This window comes from Leucoraja erinacea, unplaced genomic scaffold, assembly GCF_028641065.1.
Source record: "Leucoraja erinacea ecotype New England unplaced genomic scaffold, Leri_hhj_1 Leri_477S, whole genome shotgun sequence".
Lineage (NCBI taxonomy): Eukaryota > Metazoa > Chordata > Chondrichthyes > Rajiformes > Rajidae > Leucoraja > Leucoraja erinaceus.
Window position 1 is genome coordinate 40,444 of NW_026576378.1, and position 17,718 is coordinate 58,161.

The 17,718-nt window shown below is 56.5% G+C and overlaps 1 protein-coding gene across 1 annotated transcript in view; it reads right to left on the reverse strand.

Annotated features, from left to right (window-relative positions):
* Positions 1-601: 601 nt before the first annotated feature.
* Positions 602-17,718, reverse strand: part of LOC129693918 (collagen alpha-1(XI) chain-like) — a gene marked incomplete at its 5' end in the record, with an annotated part of 65,658 nt that continues 48,541 nt past the window's right edge. The window contains 9 exons of the mRNA XM_055630651.1: positions 602-790; positions 1,065-1,230; positions 2,501-2,554; positions 3,443-3,496; positions 7,842-7,886; positions 9,199-9,252; positions 13,199-13,252; positions 13,665-13,801; positions 14,363-14,589. Of these exons, the coding sequence (XP_055486626.1) occupies positions 602-790; positions 1,065-1,230; positions 2,501-2,554; positions 3,443-3,496; positions 7,842-7,886; positions 9,199-9,252; positions 13,199-13,252; positions 13,665-13,801; positions 14,363-14,589 (980 nt within the window). The remainder of the gene's footprint in view (positions 791-1,064; positions 1,231-2,500; positions 2,555-3,442; positions 3,497-7,841; positions 7,887-9,198; positions 9,253-13,198; positions 13,253-13,664; positions 13,802-14,362; positions 14,590-17,718) is intronic.

Here is a 17,718-nt window from a genome sequence, read left to right on the forward strand (position 1 = left end):
GACGGTTCACCAGACTGATTCCTGGGATGTCAGGACTGTCTTATGAAGAAAGACCGGATAGACTTGGTTTATACTCTCTAGAATTTAGAAGATTGAGAGGGGATCTTATAGAAACTTACAAAATTCTTAAGGGGTTGGACAGGCTAGATGCAGGAAGATTGTTCCCGATGTTAGGGAAGTCCAGGACAAGGGGTCACAGCTTAAGGATAAAGGGGAAATCCTTTAAAACCGAGATGAGAAGAACTTTTTTCACGCAGAGAGTGGTGAATCTCTGGAACTCTCTGCCACAGAGGGTAGTTGAGGCCAGTTCATTGGCTATATTTAAGAGGGAGTTAGATGTGGCCCTGTGGCTAAGGGGATCAGGGGGTATGGAGAGAAGGCAGGTACGGGATACTGAGTTGGATGATCAGCCATGATCATATTGAATGGCGGTGCAGGCTCGTAGGGCCGAATGGCCTCTACTCCTGCACCTATTGTCTATGTTTCTATGTTTCTACAGTCCTGCTTTTATTTTGAAGGATTTCACCAGTCCAGCTTGTCGGCCTATGGACTCCGGTGCCTTCTCGACCTGTCCCCACCGGTACTTTTGCTGCTGGCCTCATCAGACCTCCACTTTTGCTGCTTTCTGTTTGCTGGCTCCTCCGGGCTTCACCGTTACTTTTGCTGCCACTGGCTCAATGCCAAGTCGACTACTGCTGCTCTGCTGACTTGCCTGCCCGCTGTCTCCACAGCCCTCCCGCTGCTCTCCACTGGACCCGTTGCTCGGCTCGTCGCTGGCTCCGTGGACACCCTGTGGAAGGTGTGTCGCTGCTAGTCGTGGGCTGGCTAAGCACTGTGTCCCACTTCTCCCTCGGCCGGCTTTCTCTCGTGACCGGGCTTTCTCCACTTTCTGCTCCCGAACGGGCTGACTCTACTCCCGACCGGGCTGAAGTGCTTGAGCGCTGTGTCCTGCTTCTCTCGTGCAGACCCACTCTTTGCTCGGGGCCAGACTTCCTCTCACGTCAGGGCTTTCCCCCTCGGTCGGTCCGCTTCTTTTGTGTGGCCGGACCCTCTTTTCTGCTCACAGTCGGGCTGACTCTGCTCCCGACTGGGCTCTCTCTGCTCACGGCCGTCTCTTGCGACCGGGCTTTCTCGCACGGCCGGTCCACTTCTCTCGCGTGGCCGGGCTTGTTTTTTCCGCTGCTGGTCCGCTTCTCACGCGGCCGGCTTTCTCCCTCGACTGGGCTGACTCTTCTCCCAGCCGGGCTGACTCCGTTTCGTCGGTGGCTTCACTGGACCTGTCCGTGACCTACCCGGTACTAGGCCCTCACTCGACGTCGTTGGCGGCTCCTGGGCCTGGCTGTGAGCTACACAGCCCTGGAAAACGTCCGAAGTCGGTGGCAGCTGCTGGGCCTCTTCAGCCCCTTTGCCTTGGCTACATAGCCCTGGAAAATGTTCCAGGTAAGTTGACACCGTCGCTGCCCTGCTGGTTAGGCTTCCAGCTTTCCGCTGCGTTCTTCGGTGACACTAACTTACTGCCCCATTTGTTTTCCTTGCTTCCTGTTTCGACCTTTCTTTTCTTTGGCGCCAATCCAAAACCATTTGCCGCCAAATCTTTTGGCTTGGTGCCGTTCCACTTTGTTTCCAAACACAACCTTTTTTTTCTGACAGTCCTTCTTCTTTCTTTTTCTGTTCTTTTATCCTCTTCATGCTGTTGTGTGTTTTGGTGTAACAATTCACCTAAAACTTATACAAAGACTATTCAGCTTGAGGAATTTGACAAAAAGAAAACAACTCAGTCTAAAATGAGTAACAATCCAAAGGACGACATCTTGCCACGTAGACACAACATAGAGATAGCCTGACAAAACTTGCCGACTTGTACAGCTGATGTTTTATATGCAGTCTCAGACATAGAGGGATCTGCAGGCCTCTCTTGTCCAGCTCACAAACAACTGCGACACAACTCCGTATCTACAGTTCAAACTGTTAAACAATCATGTGTGTTGCAAAACAGTCCTGTGGGTGAGTTCACAAACTCTATCCCACCCTCGTTGCCAATTGTAGTGTATTTTGGGTACTTGGATCAGACACAGGAGTAAACTACCAAGCTTCTTTATTACAGGACGCCACCATGAGTCTCCTCTAGTGCATGCGTCCTCTCGCACAAGATATAACATATGCTAATTACATTATATACATTACAGACAGCAGTGAAACAGGCCCTTCTGCCCACCTTGTCCCTGCTGATCCAGTTGGCATGGGATGGTCCCATTTGCTAGCATATGGCTCTCGTGACCATCCCGTGACAGTCCTGTGACCGTTCCGTAACCATCCTGTGACCGTTCCCTGCCAACCCATGACCATTCCGTGACCATCTCATGACCATTCCGTGACCATTAAATAGACTATTGACTATTGACTATTGACCATTCCCTGCCAACCCGGGACCATCCCGTGACCGTCCTGTCACCGGGCACCTACGTCAGGGTGGGGCACCCCAGGTGCCGTTTTTACTCACCGTCTCTCCGCGCTGTCCGGGGTGGCCGGGCAATCCGTCCTTACCCGCGGGGCCCTGCAGGAGGAGAAGAGTAATCAGTGGGGGGAGGGGGGGGAGGGGGGAGAGGGGGGGGGAGAGAGTGTGGGGAGAGGGGGGAGAGAGAGGGGGGAGAGAGGGGAGAGAGAGTGGGGTAGGGGGGGGAGAGAGTGGGGAGAGAGGGGTAGGGAGGGGGAGAGAGGGGGAGAGGGGGGGAGAGAGTGGGGAGAGAGGGGAGAGAGAGGGGGGAGAGGGGGGGGGGGTGGGGAGGTTGTGGGTGGGGGGAATAGGTGGATGAGGAAATGGGGGGTAGGGGGGAAAGTGGAGGGGGAGGGGGTGAGATGGGGGGGGTTTGTGGGGGGTGGGGTGATGTTTGGGGGGATGAGATGGGGGGGGGGGGGGGAGGGGGTGAGATGGGGTGATGTTTTGTGGGAGGCGGTGAGATGGGGGGGGGGGGTTGTGGGGGTGGGGTGATGTTTGGGGGAGGGGGTGAGATGGGGGGGGGGGGAACAAGCACAGCGGTTGTTTTTACTCACGGGGGGGCCCTTCAGTCCGGGGAATCCCACCGGGCCCTGGGGGCCTTGCGGTCCCTGAAACAGAGAGTGAGTGAGACCTCTGGCCTCAAACCGCCACCCCCCTACCCCCCCCCCCCCCTGTCTCCGTAACCCCCTCCCCTCCGGCCCCTGTACCCCCTGTCCCGTTGCCATGGAGACTCACCCTCTCCCCCGGGGTCCCTGGAGGTCCGTCGTTGCCTGATGTTCCCTGTGGACAAAGACAGGAGGTGAAGACGGCATTCCCTGTTCAGCATTCCCAGGTTACCGGTGGCGTTCCCTGGCTCCGGCTCAACATTCCCAGACCGGCATTCCCGGGTCGGCGTTCCTGGGCTTCGGATCGACTCTGCATCCGAGCAGACTCGGCAACACTCACCTTTGTTCCTGGTTTTCCCGTGGGACCCCTCGGTCCCCGACCTCCACGTGGCCCCTGGGGAGAGATGGCGGGGGAAGAGAGTGAGACATGGTGGCCCTCGACCCTCGACCTTGCCCAGCCCCCCCCCCTCCCCCACTGTGACAGAATGTGGGAGGGGACTGAACCCCAACCTCACCAAGTTTCAGCCAACCTCACCCAAGTCCCTTTGCACCTCCGATTTCTGGATTCTCTCCCCAATTAAAAGTCTACACCTTTATTCCTACGACCAAAATACATGACTCCACACTTTGCTACACTATATTCCATCGCAAAAGGATTTGTGTATAGGAGCAGGGAGGTTCTACTGCAGTTGTACAGGGTCTTGGTGAGACCACACCTGGAGTATTGCGTACAATTTTGGTCTCCAAATCTGAGGAAAGACATTTTTGCCATAGAGGGAGTGCAGAGAAGGTTCACCAGACTGATTCCTGGGATGTCAGGACTTTCATATGAAGAAAGACTGGATAGACTCGGTTTGTACTCGCTAGAATTTAGAAGATTGAGGGGGGATCTGATAGAAACTTACAAAATTCCTAAGGGGTAGGACAGGCTAGATGCAGGAAGATTGTTCCCGATGTTGGGGAAGTCCAGAACAAGAGGTTACACAGTTTAAGGATAAGGGGGAAGTTTTTTAGGACCGAGATGAGAGAAACATTTTTCACACAGAGAGTGGTGAATCTCTGGAATTCTCTGCCACAGAAGGTAGTTGAGGCCACAGTTCATTGGCTATATTTAAGAGGGAATAAGATGTGGCCCTTGTGGCTAAAGGGATCAGGGGGTATGGAGAGAAGGCAGGTACAGGATACTGAGTTGGATGATCAGCCATGATCATATTGAATGGCGGTGCAGGCTCAAAGGGCCGAATGGCCTACTCTTGCACCTATTTTCTGTTTCTATCTGCCACTTCTCTGCCCGCTCTCCCAACCTGTCCAAGTTCTTCTACAGAGTCCCTGCTTTCTCTACACTACCTGCCCCTCCACATATTTTTGTATCATCCGCAAACTTGGGCACAAGGCCTTCAATCCCCCTCATCCAAATCATTAATATACAACGTGAAGGGTAGCGGCCCTGACACCGAGCCCTGCGGAACTCCACTAGTCACTGGCAGCCAAGCAGAAACAGCCCCTTCATTGCCACTCTTTGCCTTCTGCTATCCAGCCAACCTGCTATCCATGCTGTGGGCTCTCATCTTCCTTAGCAACCTCGCGTGTGGCACCTTGTCAAAGACTTTCTGAAAATATAGGTAAACAACATCTACTGACTCTCCTTTGTCTGTCCTGCTATTTACTTCTTCAAAGAATTCCAGCAAATTTGTAAGGCACGACCTCCCCTTCACAAAGCCATGCTGACTTCCGCCTATTTTATCGTCAACTTCTAAGTACTCCGTTACCTCATCCTTTATAATGGACTAAAATCTTCCCAACCACTGAAGTCAAACTAACCGGCCTATAGTTCACACTATTCTGCTTTGCTCCCTTCTTGTGCAGCGGGGTAATATTGGCAATTTTATAATCATCTGGGACCTCTCCTGTCTCCAGTGACTTGAAATATCACTGTTAATGCCTCCACAATCTCTACAGCCACCTCTTTCAGGGTGCAGTCCATCTTGTCCCGGTGACTTGTCCACCTTCAGTCCTTTCAGCTTCCCAAGCACCTTCTCTCTAGTAATAGCCACTCCACTAACATCCACCCCCTGACTCTCTGGAAGCTCAGGCATGTTGCTGGTGTCTTCCACTGTGAACTGATACAACAGAGTTATTCAACTCCTATGGCATTTTTTATTCCCCATTATCACTTCTCCTGCATCATTCTCCAGCGGCCCAACGTCCACCCTTGCCTCTTTCTTGCTCTTTATATAACTGAAGAAACTCTTTCTATCCTGCTTTATATTCTTTTCTAGCTGACCTTCCCACGTCATCTTTTCTCCCTGTATTGTCTTTTGTTATCTTCTGTTGTTCTTTAAACATTACCCAATCCTCTTGCTTCCCGCTCATCTTTGCTACGTTGTACGTCTTCTCTTTAATTTTATCCTGTCCCTGACGTCCCTTGTCAGCCACGGTCGCCCCTTACTGCCCTTAGAATCTTTTTTCCTCTTTGGAATGAAAAGATCCTGCATCTTCCGAATTATTCCCTGAAATACCTGCCATTGTTGTTCACACTATTCTGCTTTGCTCCCTTCTTGTGCAGCGGGGTAATATTGGCAATTTTATAATCATCTGGGACCTCTCCTGTCTCCAGTGACTTGAAATATCACTGTTAATGCCTCCACAATCTCTACAGCCACCTCTTTCAGGGTGCAGTCCATCTTGTCCCGGTGACTTGTCCACCTTCAGTCCTTTCAGCTTCCCAAGCACCTTCTCTCTAGTAATAGCCACTCCACTAACATCCACCCCCTGACTCTCTGGAAGCTCAGGCATGTTGCTGGTGTCTTCCACTGTGAACTGATACAACAGAGTTATTCAACTCCTATGGCATTTTTTATTCCCCATTATCACTTCTCCTGCATCATTCTCCAGCGGCCCAACGTCCACCCTTGCCTCTTTCTTGCTCTTTATATAACTGAAGAAACTCTTTCTATCCTGCTTTATATTCTTTTCTAGCTGACCTTCCCACATCATCTTTTCTCCCTGTATTGTCTTTTGTTATCTTCTGTTGTTCTTTAAACATTACCCAATCCTCTTGCTTCCCGCTCATCTTTGCTACGTTGTACGTCTTCTCTTTAATTTTATCCTGTCCCTGACGTCCCTTGTCAGCCACGGTCGCCCCTTACTGCCCTTAGAATCTTTTTTCCTCTTTGGAATGAAAAGATCCTGCATCTTCCGAATTATTCCCTGAAATACCTGCCATTGTTGTTCCACTTTCATCCCTGCAAGTGTATCTTTCCAGTCAACTTTGGCCAGCTCCTCCCTCATGGCTCCATAGTCCCCTTTATTTAACTGCAACACTGACACCTCCGATCTACCCTTCTCTCTCTCCAATTGTAGATTAAACCTGACCATGTTATGGTCACTGCCTCCTAATGACTCCTTTACCTCAAAGTCCTTTATCAAATCCGGTTCATTACATAACACTAAATTCAGAATTGCCTTCTCCCTGGTAGGCTCCAATACAAGCTGCTCTAAGAATCCATCACAGAAGCACTTTACAAACTCACTTTCTTGGGGTCCAGAACCAACTTGATTTTCCCAGTCTACCTGCATGTTGAAATCTCCCATAACAACCACAGCATTACCTTTGCTACATGCCAATTTAAACTCCTGATTCAACTTGCACCCTATGTCCAGGCTACTGTTTGGGGGCCTGTAGATTAGTCCCATTAGGGTATTTTTATCCTTACAATTCCTTAGTTCTATCCATACTGACTCCACATCTCCTGTTTCAATGTCACCCCTTGCAAGGGACTGAATTTCATTCCTCACCAACAGAGCTACCCCACCCCCTCTGCCCACCTGTCTGTCATTCCGATATGATGTATAATCTGGAATATTCAGCTCCTAGCTCCGATCCTCTTGCAGCCAAATTCCCACAACATCATACCTACCGCTCTCTAACTGTGCTACAAGCTCATCCACTTTCTTCCTTATACTTCACACATGCAAATACACCTTTCATTTAGTATTCACTTCCCTTCTCACTCTGGCTCCGATTTTACCCGACTTTGCTCTCCCACCCCTTCTTGAACTTTCCGTCCCATTTATTGAGAGACTTCTGTAACATTTCGTGCACACTCCTTCCCTTTCACTCTTAGTTCAAAGCCCCATCTACCTCCAGATCTACGAGTCCTGGTGAACCGTTCCCTGAGGTAGTATCACAGGTAGACTGGGTGGTCATGAATGTGTTGGCCTTCATTGGCCAGTGTATTGAGCATAGAAGTTGGGCAGTCACGTTGCAGTTGTACAAGACATTATTGAGGCCACGTGTGGAGTATTGTGTTCAGTTTTGGTCGCCATGTTGTAAAAAAGATACGATTTACGAGGATGTTGCCGGGACTCGAGGGTGTGAGCTACAGTGATAGGTTGGGGCAGGCTGGGTCTCTATCCCTTCGAGCGCAGGAGGATGAGGGGTGATCCCCAAAATCATGAGGGGAATAGATCGGGTAGATGCACAGAGTCTCTTGCCCAGAGTAGGGGAATCGAGGACCAGAGGTCATAGGTTCAAGGTGAAGGGGAAAGAGGAATCTGAGTGGGTGTATGGAACCAGCTGCCGGAGGAGGTAGGTGACACCTGTCACACCACTGGTCACAGGCTCCTGTTCCCAGCTAGATCGTGGAACCCCATGTGACCCCAGCGAGACCGTGACCCCATGTGACCCCAGCGACCCCGCAGTCCGTGACCCCACCTTCTGACCAGTGGCTACTCACCGTTGGTCCGCGCTGACCTCTGGGTCCTGCCTTCCCGTGGGCGCCCTGTGTGAGAGAAACACGGCTCAGACACGGCTCGGACACGGCTAACGCACGGAGTGGCCGCTTGCCCGGGGGGGGGGGGGGGGGGGGGGGGGGAGTGTCCAGTCTCAGGGTCACGGACATGGTGTCACGGCACGAACAGCCACAACATCCACTGACAACATGGCTCGATGGTCATGGGTACGGCCACACGACGGGAGGTCACACCTGTAGACGCGCATTTGTGAGTGTGACGGTTAATACACACACGTGTGTGTGACTTTTATTGCGTCTGAATGTGTGTGTGTGGGTGTGGGTATGAGAGTGTGTGTGTGTGAGCATGTGAGTGTGTATGAGGGTGTGTGTGTGTGAGTGTGTGTGAGGGTGTGTGTGTGTGTGAGTGTGTGTGAGTGGTGTGTGTGAGCGTGTGTGTGTGTGTGAGCGTGTGTGTGAGAGTGTGTGAGGGTGTGTGTGTGTGAGTGTGAGCGTGTGTGTGTGTGTGAGGGTGTGTGTGTGTGTGTGTGTGTGTGTGAGCGTGTGTGTGTGTGTGAGCGTGTGTGTGAGTGTGTGTGAGGGTGTGTGTGTGTGAGCGTGTGAGTGTGTGTGTGAGGGTGTGTGTGTGCGTGTGTGAGTGTATGTGTGTGTGCGTGTGAATGGGAGTTTGTGTGTGGTGAGAATGTGAGTGAGTTTCAGTGAGTGAGTGAGCAAACGTTTGAGTGTGCAAGAGAGGGCACAAATGTGCAAGAGCGGTGATCATATGGGTGCGTGTGTGAAAGGGGTCACATGTGGGAGTGTGTGATGTGCGTGCGAGTGCGAGCGAGAGAGCGTGTGCAAGAGGCGAGCGAGTGCGAGTGTGTGCGAGGGCGTGCGTGAACGGTAGTGAATGTGTGTGCGAATGTGTGTGTGCGATCCAGTGTGTGTGCGGATGCGCCAGTGTGCGAGTGTGTGTGTGAGTGCGCTGGTGTGAGTATGCAGGCTAGAGTGAGTGGGCAGGTGAACGTGTGCACATGAGTGTGCGTGTGTGCACAAGTGTAATTGTGCAAGTGATTGTGTGCACAGGTGTTCACACAAATGTGAGAGCACACTAGTGTCCCAGGATGAGTGTACGCGAGTGTGAGTGTGTGCGACAGTGTGAGTGTGTGCCAATGCGAGTGTGCCCGAGTGTGAGTGTGCAAAAGCGTGAGTGTGTAGGTGCGTGCGAGTAGCAGTGAGTGTGAGTGCACGCGGGTGTGAGTGTGCACGAGTGTGTGTGCATGTCAATGTGAGCGTGCGCGAGTGTGCGTCAGTGTGAGTGTGCACGAGTGTGAGCGTGCACGAGTGTGAGCAGTGACCTCACCCTTGCTCCTTTCTCGCCGTTGGAGCCGGGGAATCCGAGGAATCCGGTTGATCCCTGTGGGAACAAGAGGGAGACGTGAGGATGGGAACGCCAGGATCAGTCCCGACATGGCACGGCATTCCCACTGATACCATCCGGGAACTGGTACATCCGGCCCGGCATATATCCAGCAGGAATCTCCGGAACATGGTGACGAATGATGCAGAGGGTGAAAGGGGAGAGAGGGGGTGATGGAGGGGGAGGGGAGGAAGGAGGGGGGGGGAGGGAGGGAGGGAGGGGAGGGGGGGAAGAGGGGGTAGGAGAGGGAAGGGGAGGGGGAGGAAGGGGGAGGGGGTAGGAGAGGGAAATTTGGGGGGAGGGAGGAAGGTGGAAGAGGGGGCTAGGAGAGGGAAGGGGAGGGGGGAAGGGGAGTTTGGAAGGGGGAGGAAGGGGGAGGAAGGGGAGGGGAGGAAGGGGGAGGGGGAGGGAGGAAGTGGGAGGGATGGGGAGGGAGCGAGGGGGGGGAGGGAAGGGGAGGGGGGGAGGGGGGGGGGAGGGAGGGGGAGAGGAGAGACAGGGAGAGACAGGGAGAGGGAGGGAAGGGGGAGGGAGGGGGAGGGTAGGGGGTATGGATGGAGTGACTACTGGCCAAAGGGTGGGGGGTGTGTGGGAACGAGCTGCCGGAGGAGGGTAGTTGACACCTGGACAGGTACATGGTGGGGGGAGGGATACGGGGTAGATGAGGGTGAGAGTGGTACTAGCCCAGGGTGGAGGGTTCGAGGGATAGTCAGTCATGGAGGGGTCGGGCCGAAGGGCCACAGTTAATGTTACATCATCGGAGCGTGCGGCAGGGAAGGAGAGGACTCACGACAGCCTGACAGTGTGCGGGGGCAGCGGGAGACAAGAGAGGGTCCAATCAGAGCACAAAAACACAGATCAACAAAATCACAGAGATTGGAAAATCAGAGGGTGACGAAAGCAGAGAGTGGGGGAGAAGGGTGATGGGGTGAGGGGTGATGGGGGGGGGGTGATGGGGGGATGTGGGGGGAGGGGTGATGGTGGTGGTGGGGGGGGTGATGGGGGGTTGTGTGATGTGGGGGTGGGGTGATGTGGGGGGGGGGTGATGGTGGGATGGGTGGATGGGTGTGTGTGTGGGGGGGGGGTGTGTGTGTGTGTGGTGGTGTGTGTGTGTGTGGGTGTGAGGGGGTGTGTGGGTGGGTGTGGTGGGGGGGGGGTGGTGTGATGGTGGTGGTGTGGGTGTGGTGTTGTGGTGGGGGTGGTGGGGGTGGGGTATTTGTGGGGGGGTGGTGTGTGGGGGGAGTGGGGGGTGATGTGGTGTGTTGGGGTGATGTGGGGGGGGGTGATGTGTGTGGTGGTGTGGGGGTGGTGTTGTGTGTGTGTGGTGGTGGGTGGGGGTGTGTGTGTGTGGGAGGGGTGATGTGTGGGGATGGTGGTGTGATGGGGTGGTGGTGATTGTTGGGGGGTGTGTGTGATGGGGGGGGTGTGTGATGTGTGGGGGTGTGTGTTTGTGTGGTGTGTGGTGTGTGGGTGGGGTGTTGTGGGTGTGGTGTGGGTGGTGTGGGTGGTGGTGTGTGGGTGGTGTGGGGGGGTGTGTGTGGGGGTGGTGTGGTTGTGGTGTGTGTGGTGTGTGGTGTTGTGTGGTGGTGATGGTGGGGGTGTGTGGTGGTGTGTGGATGGATTGGTGTGTGTGTGTGTGTGGGGTGGTGTGTGTGTGGGGGGTGTGTGGGGGTGGGGGTGTGTGGGGGGTGGGTGTGGGTGGTGGTGATGTGGGGTGAGGGTGGGTGGTGTGTTGGTGTTTGTTGTGTGTGGGTGGTGTGTGGTGTGGTGGGTTGTGTGTGTGTGTGTGTTTGTGGGGGTGTGTGGTGAGGTGTGTGTGGTGTGGGTGGGGTGTGTGGGTGGGTGGGGGTGGGTTGTGGTGTGATGGTGGTGATGTGTGTGGGGGTGGGGGTGATGTGGTGTGGGGTGTGTGGGGTTGTGTGTGTGTGGGTGGTGAGGTGTGGTGTGGGTGTGTTGTTGGTGTTGGTGTGGTGTGTGGGGGGGTGGGGTGGTGTGTGTGTGTGGGGTGTGTGTGTGTGGGGGTGTGGTGTGGTGTGTGGGTGGTGGTGGGTTGGGGGTGTGTGGGGGTGTGGGTGGTGATGTGGGGGTGTGGTGTGTGTGTGTGTGGGGTGTGTGGTGATGGTGTGTGTGTGTGGGGTGTGATGTGGTGGGTGGTGTTGGTGGGGGGTGGTGTGTGGGGGGTTGGTGTGTGTGGTGTGGTGGGTGTGTGTGGGTTGTGTGGGTGGTGGTGGGTGGTGGTGGTGTTTGTGGGGGGGGGGGTGTGTGGTGTGGGGGGGGTGTGTGGGTGTGTGTGGTGGTTGGTGTGGTGTGGGGTGGTGTGGGTGTTGGTGTGTGTGGGTGATGTGTGTTGGTGTTGGGGTGTGTGGGTGTGTGGGGTGTGTGTGTGATGGTGATGGGATGGGGTGGGGTTTGGGTTGTGGGTGGTGTGGTGGGGTGGTGTGGTGGGGTGGGGATGTGGGGTGTGGTGTGAGGTGGTGATGGTGTGGGGGGTTGTGGTGTGTGTGTGTGGGTGTGTGGGGTTGGGGGTGGTGTGGGGGGGTGGTTGTGGGGGGGTGGTGTGGTGGTGTGTGATGGGGGGGTGAAGTTGTGTGGGGGGGGGGTGATTGTGATGGGGGTGATGTTTGTGGGTGTGTGGTGATGGTTGGGTGGGTGTTGTGGGTGATTCGTGTGATTTGGTGGGGTTTGTGATGTGTGGGTGTGATGGTGATGTGTTGGGGGTGATTTTGTGGGTGGAGGGTGATGGTGGGTGGTGTGTGTGTTGGTGTGTGTGTGTGTGGTGTGGTTTGTGGTGGGGTGTGGTGGGTGGGTGTGATTGGTTGGGGTGTGTGTTTTGTGTGTGTGGTGTGTGTGGGGTGGTGTGATGGTGGTGGTTTGTGGGTGTGTGTGGGTGTTGGGTGATGTGGTGGGATGTTTTGTGTTGTGTGATTTTGTGTGGGTGGGGTGTGTGGGTGGTGGGGGGGATGGGGTTGTGTGATGGTGGGGTGATGTGGGGGGGGGGTGGTGTGGGTGTGGGGGTGATGATGGTGGTGGGGTGTGTGGGGGGGGGTGAGGTGGGGTGTGTGGTGTGTGGGGGTGTGTGATGGTGGGGGGGGTGGTGGTGGTGGAGGTGTGATGTGTTGTGTGGGGTGATGTGGGGGGTGTGATGGGGGTGAGGGTGTGTGTGGGGGGGGTGGGGTGGGTGATGGGGGGTGATGGGGGGTGGGTTGGGTGAGGTGTGTGGGTTTGTGATGGTGGGGTGATGTGGGGGAGTGGTGATGTGTGTTTGGGTGAGTGGGGGGGGTTTGTTTTTGTGTGGTGTGGGGGTGTGATGTGGGTGGGGTGTGGTGTGTGTGGGATGGGGGGTGTGGGGTGGTGTGATGGGGTGTGTGGGGGTGGGGGTGGGGACTTGATGGGGTGATATGGTTGAGTGGTGGTGTGGGGGGGGGGTGTGGGTGGGGTGGGTGAGTGGTGATGGTGGTGGTGATGTGTGAGTGGGGTGGGTGGGGGGGTGATGTTGGGGTGGTGTGGGGGGTGATGGGGATGTGTGGGGTGATGGGGTGGGAGGGTGGTGTTTGTGGTGGGGGGTGATGTGGTGGGAGGGTGTTGATGGTGAGGGTGTGTGGGTGTGGGTGTGTGGGGGTGATGTTGGGGGGGGTGAATGTGTGTGGAGATGGGATGTGGGGGAGGGGTGATGTGGAGGGGGAGGGGTGGAGTGGGTGAAGGGGTGGTGTGGTGTGAGGGTGGGGTGATGTGGGGATGGTGATGTGACCTTGTGCTGGGGGGGTGATTGTGGGGGTGGGGTGATGGGGGGGGGATGTGGGGGGGTGAGGGGTGATGTGTGAGAGGTGATGGGGGGGTGATGGGGGGGGTGATGGGGGGGGGGAGTGGTGATGTCACAGCAGATTCCCGAGTGCCGGTTTCCGGTTTATTCCCGCATCATTCCCGGTGTCCGGGTCCCACTGACCTTTGGCCCCTGTCGGCCCGGATATCCCGGCAGTCCGGGAACTCCCAGCTTTCCCTGCAGAGACACAACAATTCGTCAGCATCAGGACTCGGCCCCTCCAGCCTGCCCCGCCCCCACCGTGATCAGGGCTGATCTGCCCCAGGCCTCATCTCCTCTTCTGTGCCAGTTCCCCATCGCCCTCCATCCCCCCCATCTTTCACACATTTCCCTCCCTCCTCTTTAAACCCCCAGTGATCCGGGCTGGAGAATCCCACAGATTCACCTCCCTCTGGGAGAAGAAGTTCCTACACACCTCAGTTTTAAATGTCCGCCCCCTAATCCTGTAACTGTCCCTCGTTCCAGCCTCTCCCACTGGTGGAGACGTCTCCACATCTCCCCCTCCCCTCCCCCAGTCTGGGATGAGATCACCCAACTCTCTCTCCCCCCACCCCCCTCTATCCCACCCCCACCCCCCCCTCCCTCTCACCCCCATTGCTGGTGAGAATCCCATCCCCACATTCTCCCGAATGGGTCCACTGGATGGGGCGTCTCCTGAGGGTCCTGACCGGCCCTTTGGCCCCTCGGGCCCGTCCTATCCCCGGTGTCCGTGAAGTCCAGTCTCACCTGCAACAATGAACACAGTCAGCTCCTGACATTAAGAATTACCCCCCCCATCCCCTGTGGAGTCTCCCCTCTCTTCCACCCACCCCCGCTATATCTCCATCCCACCCCCCCCCGTCTCCACCGCCCATTGGGACAAGGATGGTGTGTGTGTGTGTGTGTGTGTGTGTGTGTGTGTGTGTGTGTGTGTGTGTGTGTGTGTGTGTGTGTGTGTTGGTGCGTGGTGTGTGTGTGTGTGAGTGTGCATGTGACTTAGCGTGTGTGTGTGTGTGTGTGTGTGAAGGGGTGTGGTGTGGGTGTGGTGGGTGGAAGTATGTGGTGTGTGTGTGTGTGTTGTGGGTGTGTGTATGCATGTGGTGTGTGTGTGTGTGTGTGTGTGTTGTGTGTGTGTGGTGTGTGAGGGGGAGAGGGGGGTGGGAGGAAAATTTTTTAAATCTATCCCTTGCACGGAGAACCTGACCTTTTCTCTGTCGGGTCTCCGTTGTCGTTGGGGCCTAGCACCGTGGAGCGGCCTCCAGCAGGAACGACCTGGGGCTCCAGTCACGGAGCTGCGGACCTACTCACCATAGAGTTCGGAGGGGGTGGAGCTTGTGAGGGGGGCGAGGCTGTGGCCCGAGAGATATATTCGGAGGGTTTACCGCAGGTCTGGCAGACAGTAAACACCGGGAGCCCGAGAGGTCCCTGCTGAGAGGACCGCTTTTCGGGGGTCTTCCGCAACGGCGACTTCACCGCCGAGTTGCGGGGTTTGAATATTACCTGGAGCTGGGGCCTTGCATAATCGCCCGGCGCGGCTTGGAACGGCTGTGGGACTTTGCTAGCGCCCTCCGGGGGCTCCAACAACAAGGTCCGGAGTGGGGCCTTGCATCATCCGGCGCGGCGTAAATGGCCGCGGGACAATTACCATCGCCCGCCGGGGGCTTTGACTCTGACTCTGACATCGGGGGGGGGGGGGGGGGGGGGGGGGGGGATGGGAAGTGCAGGGGAGAGACAAGTTTTTGCCTTCCATCACAGCGTGGAGGAAATGCGCTGTGATGGATGTCTGTGTAAATTGTGTTGTGTCTTGGTTCTTTCGTGTGTGTATGACTGCAGAAACAACATTTCGTTTGAACTTCAATGGGGTTCAAGGGACAAATAAATTGTATTGTATTGTATTGGATCTCTCTGCCACCTCCCTACTGCTACCCCCCCCCCCCCCCCCCGCTTTCCCCATCTACCCTCCCACCAAAGCCCCCCCCCCCTCTCCTCCCCCCCCCTCACTCCACCCGGTCACCTTTCAGACCATATCAACCCTTGAAACCCGGGAATCCATCTTCACCCTGCAGGGAGAGAGAGAGAGAGAGAGAGGGGGAGGGAGGGAGAGGGGGGGAGAGAGAGAGGAGAGGGAGTGGAGGGAGGGGGGGAGAGAGGGGGAGAGGGGGGGTGAGGGGGAGGGGAGGAGAGGAGAGGGGAGGAGAGGAGAGGAGAGGGGAGGGGAGGGGAGAGGGGGAGAGGGGAGGGGAGGGAGGAGAGGGAGAGGGAGATGGAGGGAGGGGGAGGGGGGGAGGGGAGAGAGAGGGGGGGGGAGAGGGGAGGGAGGGGGGGGTGGAGAGAGAGGGAGGAGGGGAGGGAGGGGGGAGAGGCGGGGGGAGGGGAGAGAGGGGAGAGAGGACGGAGGGAGGAGGGGGAGGGAGAGGGGCTGGGGAGGAGGGGAGGGGAGAGGAGGAGAGAGGGGGGGGGAGAGGGGAATGGGAGGGAGGAGGGGAGGGAGGGGGGAGAGAGAGCAGGAGGGAGAAGAGGAGGGGGGGGGAGAGGGGGGGGAGGGAGAGGGGGGAGAGGGGGGGAGAGAGGGGGGGGGGGAGGGGATGGGGAGGGGGGAGGCGAGGGGGAGGGGAGGGGGGAGAGAGGGGGGAGGGGGGAGGGGAGAGGGGAGAGGAGAGAGGAGAGAGGGGAGGGGGGAGGGGGGAGGGGGGAGGGAGGGGGGAGAGCAGAGGGAGGAGACTCGGGGGGAGGAGAGGAGGGGAGAGAGAGGAGGGGGAGAGGGGGAGGGGAGGAGGAGAGGGGGAGAGAGGAGGGAGGAGAGGTTGGGGGGAGAGAGGGGGAGGGGGAGGAGGGGAGAGAGAGAGAGGAGAGGAGGGGAGAGAGAGGGAGGGGAGAGAGAGAGTGGGAGAGGGGAGGGGGAGAGGGGGGGAGGGAGAGAGGGAGAGGGGAGAGGGAGAGAGAGGGGGGGGGAGGGGGGGAGAGGGGGGAGGGGAGAGGGAGAGGGAGAGGGTGGGAGAGGGAGAGGGGGGGAGAGGGGGGAGGAAGGGAGAGATGGGGAGGGAGAGAGAGGGGGGAGAGAGGAGGGAGGGAGAGAGAGGGGGGAGGAGGGGGGAGGGAGGGGGTGGGAGGGGAGGGAGAGGGAGGGGAGGGAGGAGGGGAGGGAGAGGGGGAGGGAGAGGAGGGGAGAGGAGGAGGAGGAGAGAGAGAGGATGAGGAGGGGAGGGGAGGAGGGAGAGAGGCATCAGAGAGAGAGGATGCATTCCGCACAGTGGTGTGTTTACACAGGGTGTCCGTGTCAGGGAGACGTGTTCACACGTGAGGGTGGGAGGGGAGGGATGGAGGGAAGGTGAGGGGAGGAGGGGAGGGGAGGGTGGGTGCCTGGCCCAGGACTTGATGCAAGGAGAAGAGTTTTGTGTGGAGGCATCTGACCGTGGGCAGTGAGCTGGACAAGAGGGACAGGTTGTACCTGAGCTGATGGGGAACCAGTGTCCTACAGCGCGGCTGTTGTGTATGAAGGAACTGCAGATGCTGGTTTACACCGAAGATAGACACAAAATGCCGGAGTAACTCAGCAGGACAGGCAGCATCTCTGGAGAGAAGGAATGGGTGATGTTTCAGGTCGAGTCTTCCTTCTCTCTAGAGACTCTGCTTGACCCGCTGAGTTACTCTAGCATCTAGTGGCTGATGTGTCTCTATGTATCAAGAATTACACAGGAAAGCCGGAGAACTATAGACCAGTGAGCCTCACATCTGTGGTAGGAAAATTGCTGCAGAGCAAGCGGAGTATGTAGGCATTGGGAAAGGCAGGCTGATATCTGAGAGTCAACATGACATTGTACGTGGGAAGTTGTGTCTCACAAATCTGATTGAGTTTTTTGAAGACGTGACCAAAAAGGTTGATGAGGGCAGAGCTGTAGATGTTGTGTACATGGACTTCAGTAAGGCGTTCGACAAGGTTCCGCATGGTAGGCTGCTCTGGAAGGTTAGATCGCATGGGATCCAAGCTGAGATAGCTGAATGGATAGCAAGTGTTTAAGAAGGAACTGCAGATGCTGGAAAATCGAAGTTAGACAAAAATGTTGAAGAAACTCAGCGAGTGAGGCAGAATCTCTGGAGAGAAGGGGATTGGGTTGGTTGGTGCGAACCGAGCGGAGGTGTTGGGCGAAGCCATTGCCAAGCCTACGCTTGGTCTCACCGATGTAGAGCAGCCGACACCTAGAGCAGCGAATGCAATAGATGAGGTTGGAGGAGATGCAGGTGAACCTCTGTCGCACCTGGAACGACTGCTTGGGTCCTTGAATGGAGTCAAGGGGGGAGGTAAAGCGACAAGTGTAGCATTTCCTGTGGTTGCAAGGGAAAGTGCCCGGGGAGGGGATGGTTCGGGTGGGAAGGGACGAATTGACCAGGGAGTTACGGAGGGAGCGGTCTCTGCGGAAGACAGACAGGGGAGGAGATGGGAAGATGTGGCGAGTGGTGGGGTCACGTTGGAGGTGGCGAAACTGAAGGAGGGTTACTTGTTGTATGTGACGGCTGGTGGGGTGAAAGGTGAGGACAAGGGGGACTCTGCCCTTGTTACGAGTGGGGGGATGGGGAGAGAGAGCAGTGTTACGGGGTATAGAAGAGACCCTGTAGAGAGCCTCATCTAAAGTCGAAGAGGGGAACCCCCGTTCCCTGAAGAATGA